The sequence below is a fragment of the Perca flavescens genome, chromosome 24, assembly GCF_004354835.1.
Source record: "Perca flavescens isolate YP-PL-M2 chromosome 24, PFLA_1.0, whole genome shotgun sequence".
Taxonomy (NCBI): Eukaryota; Metazoa; Chordata; class Actinopteri; order Perciformes; family Percidae; genus Perca; species Perca flavescens.
In genome coordinates, this window is record NC_041354.1 from 13927222 (window position 1) to 13933221 (window position 6000).

The window sequence follows — 6000 nt, forward strand, 5'->3', positions numbered from 1 at the left end:
TCACTTTTCTGTCCAGTTCATCCCAAACCAGCTCAATGGAGTTTAAGTCTGGTGACTGTGCTGGCCACTTCATGTTTTTAAGCTTACCATCTTGTTATTTTTTCCTAAGGTATTTCTGGCATAGCTTGGACTTACTTTATGTTTTGGGTCATTGTCTTGCTGTAGGATGAACCCCTGACCAACTAGGCGCATACCAGAGGGTACTGCATGGCGCTGCAAAATGCTGTGGTAGCCGTTTTGGTTCAGGGTGCCTTTCACTCTGTACAAATCACCGACCCTGGATCCAGCAAAACAGCCCCAGACCATCACGCTTCCTCCTCCATGTTTGACAGTTGATGTCACACACTGAGGAACCATCCTTTTGCCTACTCGACAGCGTACAAAAATCCTTCGTGATGAACCGAAGATTTCAATTTTGATTCATCAGTCCATAACACCTTCTTCCAGTCTTCAGTAGTCCATTGGCAGTGTTTCTTGGCCCAGGCAAGCCTCTTTTTCTTATTCTGACATCTTAGCAATGGCTTTCTTGACCTATCAACTCAACCTATCAAACCTGCAGCTCGAAATCTTCTCTTTACAGTTGAAACTGAGACTTGCTTATTACAACCAATATTAAGCTGTGCTTGAAGCTGTTGTCCTGTGAGCCGCCTATCACGCAAGCTGTTGACTCTCAGAAACTTGTCTTCTGATTCTGTTGTGGCTTTGGGTCTGCCAGACCTCTTCCTGTCAGAGTTTCCCCCAGTTTCTAAGTGCCTTTTGATGGTGAAGAATACTGTACTCACTGACACCTTGACTCTCTTTGCAATTTCTCTGTAGGAAAGACCAACATTCTTAAGTGTTATGATGTTATGCCTCTATTCCATCCACTCCGCTCCCAAGCAGAGAATATTCTTTGCAGAGAGAATGGATGACAGCCCAGGAGATGGACAGACTGGTTAGTCATCTCCTGGTGTCCGCTGTTTTCCCGGCGGGGAGTGAAGCAGAGGGATCGTAGGGTCCATTCAGTTCTGCTGCTGCAGATTCGAGCAAATGCTTTTGTTGTGGGTATCATAGCAATGTTTGTATTTGGTTTACGGAATAACCAATAGATACCGCCGCCTGCTGGTATGAGAGTTATTTCCTTGCACGCATACGCAGAACGTATGTGGTAGTTGGCTGCAGTCTCCGCGGTGTGTTCCAGTGCTAATTTTGGCCAAGACAAAAGCGACGTGGGCAGACGTGAGGCGATGCCACAGTCGGCCTCTGTTGCCACTAGTTCCTAGTTGTCAGCTAGGTGTGCCAGGGCCTTTAAGAGTAACAAAAGTATTCACACCTCTGTACTCTATGGAAACACATGCCAGTGATTGTTCAACTGCAGGATTTTCCCACAGTGGAATTTATACTCTGTGCTACTATACTATAATAAACTATACAATGCTATACTACTGTATACTATGTTGAAAGAATTTAGGTAAAATGATTGAGAAAGAGAGAACTGTCTGAAACTGCAAAATTTCATCCTGCAGTATTGTCCTATATAGGACTAGTCGTAATGTGCTGAGGACATGCTAAATATTAAACAATAATGATTTACACTCTAAAAGTGTCAAGAAAAGCTATTGTTTAAAATGTAGGAATGTTAATTGACATCCATAAAAACTGCTAAGTAATTTTACATAAAAAGGACCTGATGATTGGTTTGAAGAGGATCAGCAGAGTCTTGATGAACATGGTTGGATGGACGATATACAGAGCCTTGATGTTCTTCTTATACCTGAAAACACATACAGATGATATTCTGACAAAATGTACCATATACTGGGGATAAGGATAAAGTCTTTAGAGCAGAGTTTGTGGCTGTATGCGGTTATCCCAACTTTTACTTTAGGGGAAAATCCACAATGCAAGGGAAAAGGCTGTCAAGCCAAGGAAAAAAAGTAGATGGACTGAATTTTTCTCTTATATTAACTCATTCATATAAGGACGCATGACTTAGGATGTCCTTTATTTCAAGTGAACTGTTTTTCTCCACACAGAGGGAAGTTAGTTCTATTCCGTCCCATAGATGCTCAATTAGTCAGCTAATATTGGCATCTCCAAACGCACTTGCTATTTTGGTTCATATAATGGTGTATTTGTATTCCCTACATCTGTGTACTGTGCACTCTGTACTTGGTACCAAAATACAACACAGAATGGCAAAGCCAATTTCATAATCAAGAAAATGCAAAGCACTGCTTGCACTGTTCATTGTACTGCTATGAAAATGGGGCCCATGGTGTTTATTTTAAATAAAACAAAGTGAAGGATTTAGGAATGACTAATGCTTTAGTCCGTTCTGAAATGATGGTCAGTGAGGCCGCTGTCTGTACACATGTACAGTAATGTTATTGAGCTTACTTTCTGTCAAACTCTCTGTATGCATCTCGTAGCCAGCTGAGAGAGGGTTTGTTTTCACTGGTCAGCCCATGATGGAAATAGATCAGAGTGTAGTCACTTTCAACATACTGATCCAGTGTTCCTTTAAGATACCTGCAAAAAATAAAACAAATTAATTGTCATTTAAATAGATAAGTGTGTATATCAACTGGACGCCATATTATATTCCAGGTTTACCAAGGAACTACATCTTCACAACCTTCCTTAGTGTTTCAGCACTGTACAGAAGCAGTCAAATAGTGAAATATACAGTATATACGTAGTGAAAAAACATTTGTTTCCCATTAAAAAGTTATTGAAACACTTCCCAAAACAGTTCCCTAATGGCTAGAAGACTTCTGTAAAACATTTACTATTGATTCATATTGGGTCATATGGATGTGTAAGCCAGCAGTCAAAGACGTAGACAAAAATGCTGGGTTATTTCATCTACCCAACCGCTGGGTTATGAAATATTTTACCCATTATGTGTTATTTATATGGAAGTTGGGTTATTTTGTGCAACTCATGCGTTGAGTCAAAATCCATCAACCCAACATACATCGGTTGACCCAGCACTTGGGTTGTTTGTGCTTCGAACGTCATCAGATCATCACCAGAGTCCACACACCGAGCGCTTGTCACAGCAGAGAACCAGTCTGGTCATCCAACGAGGCAAATAAATAATAAAAGGTTTGTGTACACTAGCTACATGTCTAATTCACATAGTCTGTGTTGCGTTACCTATTAAAGTACTATCTTTATATTGTGAGGCTAGTTGGTTAGTTTGGCTAACAACGTAGCTAGCTAACGTTAGCCATTTAGCCGTTATCATGGAAGCATGGATAGCCTACAGCTTATCCATTTGGTCTGAATTATATTAATAAATTAATGAAACAAGTTCATAATGCCCATGGGCATATGGTCATGTTTATTGAGTTCACCAGGCTAATTTGCCAGCTAGTTTCAAGCTAGCCAGGTGATTTGCCAGTTAACAAACTATCTAGCTAGCTAGCTAGCTAGCTAGATAGTTTGTTAACTTGCCAACAGGCTGTCAGTTAGTTGCTTTGCTAGCTATATTATTTTAACTGGCTATAAATGAACGCGCTTGGTTTTCCTGAAGCTTTTAATGTGAAATGTGAAGGCATAACAGTGTATGACTGATTAAAGTATGTAAAAACAGTGAGATAACCTGATATGTCTGACTAAATGCATTTATGTGCATTTATTTAAGTAATGTGGTGACCCACAATAGATAAGAACAAATGCTTATTTAAAATGGCAGCCTGGCAAACGACAAGGGCCACTTGGGTTGAGGGTTAAGAAATATATAATAAAAAGTTTGGGAACCACTGCTGTACTGTTGTACTGACACTCGTGCCCTGAAGGCTATGCTTTGAGCAGCCACAAATATTCTTGTAAAAAGGTAAAAACAATTCACATGCATGCAATTTGTCATATGAATTGTATAGGTAGAGAGGGAGGATTGTGATGCTAAATAAAATGGCTGTTATCTTCACATTGGATTACATTCTGCGGTTAGTCTGCATTGCTTTTACATGGTGATATCTGAATAGTTAATACAATAGCAACTGTAGCTTTGCTTAAGCTCTTTTTGTGTTTGTTTCAGATCAATGGATAGCTTTGTCATTAACACTTTGACAGAGTGCCAGACCTTGTCGAAAGATTTAAAAGGTAAGAAATATGTTTTCCCATCCACAGCATATCAAGTCTGCATTGCTACTAAAGCCCTTTTCAGACATGAATTCTTATGAAATATAATTTCCTCTTTTTATCAATAGCTTCCATGTAATATGTCAAAGTGACTCCAATAGATGAATAGAGCCGGCCACTGGATTCCTGGAGGAAAGGCTGCGGAACGTCAGGAAGCGGCTGAGATCAACCAGCAGGTCGCAGAGCACGGCACAGACACCACCACAAACGCCAGATGATGGCGCTCTTGCAAGGGCTCTCATACCAGGTAATTATTAAACTGAAAAATTATTTGATGAAACAAAACATCCATATTTCAGTGAATGACAACTTTCTTGTTCTTTTTTACAGAATGTACCATATCAGACAAACGTGGGTCACAGCTTAAAGAATGGTTGAGAAATAATTCTCAGCCCCTCAGCCAGATAGAGAACTACATGCCGAACACAGCAGTCTACAGGGCCAAGTGGATTAAGGACAACAATTGGACCATCGATCAGATCCTCGAAGAGTTCCCTCACCTAATGACCAAAGGCATGGTAGGTATAGGGAAATATGATCTTACATATAAGGATGCATTGTTTATAATGTTTTATTAGTGTGCCACATTGAATTGGTTTTAAAAATGTGTTTTCCATTTTATAGATTGCACAGGCTTGTCCTGCAAGGGGATGCTGCATCAAAGTTGTTTGAAACTTGGTCACGTGAAATGCCAGGAGGGGAGTCTAAAATGGTAAAGTTTATTCAAAGTAGAATACTTGCTTGCAAGTAGAGCTAATGGCTCTTAATAGCAGCTTTTTAATAGGAATTTGAATTTGTTCACTATAGACCTGTTGAATGTTCAGCCAGTTCATTCGTAATTGTTGTTTTGCTCTGAATGTTTTCCTACCTGAGTGATATGAACTGCACCAGTTCCACTATATTGTTGATATAATAAATTTTTTTCAAAGATTCCATTATGTTGTTTTGTTTTTGTATTGTTTAAGTGTTTATTAAATAATATATGCATACATCTAGCATGTATTCTGTTCTAGGTTTGTAGTTTAACAGTTTTATTGCAATTTATTTTCTTAAATTGTACTGTAATGTGTTAGAATTAATCTGGCATATGGGTTAATTATATAACAAATATGTAGTTGAATCAACCCATAATTGTAATTAATTTGACCCAGCATTTGGGTACACTATATAACAAATATGTAGTTGAATCAACCCAGAATTATAATTAATTTGACCCAGCATTTGGGTACACTATATAACAAATATGTAGTTGAATCAACCCAGAATTATAATTCATTTGACCCAGCATTTGGGTACACTATATAACAAATATGTAGTTGAATCAACCCAGAATTGTAATTAATTTGACCCAGCATCTGGGTACACTATATAACAAATATGTAGTTGAATCAACCCAGAATTGTAATTAATTTGACCCAGCATTTGGGTAGAATATTTAACTCATCTGTTGGGTTAAAAATGACCAACCCATCTTGCTGGGTCAAATTAACTACTGTTGGTCCGGTGCAATAGTGATCCAGCGGTTGGGTTATAAAACAACCCAAGTTGGGTTATTTTTAATCCATCATTTTTAAGTGTGTATGTAACCAAATATACCTGGTTTGATTCCAACTAAGGACCTTTACTGTAATGACCTCCCTCCCTCTACTTAAATTTCCTGTCCCTCTCAATAGTCAAAAAGCTAATAAATGCAGAAATTAGGTTATTAGCGTTATCTGAAATGAGGTCGGTGTATCCTTTATTTCTTCACAACAGAAACTGGAGCAACATCTGATCAAATAAGTAAGGTAAAATGTAGAGCAAGCCAGTTGCGATTGTGAATTAAACCCCTCTCTTCGTGTTCATGTCTCTCTGGCCGTGTTTTGGCCA

At 38.8% G+C, this 6000-nt stretch overlaps 1 protein-coding gene and 1 long non-coding RNA gene across 2 annotated transcripts in view; one reads left to right on the plus strand and one right to left on the minus strand.

Moving 5' to 3' along the window:
* arhgap1 (Rho GTPase activating protein 1) overlaps nt 1-6000 on the minus strand; it is a 79124-nt gene that overhangs the window by 37691 nt on the left and 35433 nt on the right. The window contains exons 5-6 of the mRNA XM_028572243.1: nt 2380-2511; nt 1667-1753 (exon numbers count right to left, since the gene is read on the minus strand). Coding sequence (XP_028428044.1) covers nt 1667-1753; nt 2380-2511 — 219 coding nt within the window. The remainder of the gene's footprint in view (nt 1-1666; nt 1754-2379; nt 2512-6000) is intronic.
* Nucleotides 2914-4372, plus strand: LOC114551134 (uncharacterized). Its single transcript, XR_003691856.1, has 3 exons — nt 2914-3090; nt 4028-4092; nt 4200-4372. It is a non-coding gene; the product is annotated as an uncharacterized LOC114551134 (long non-coding RNA).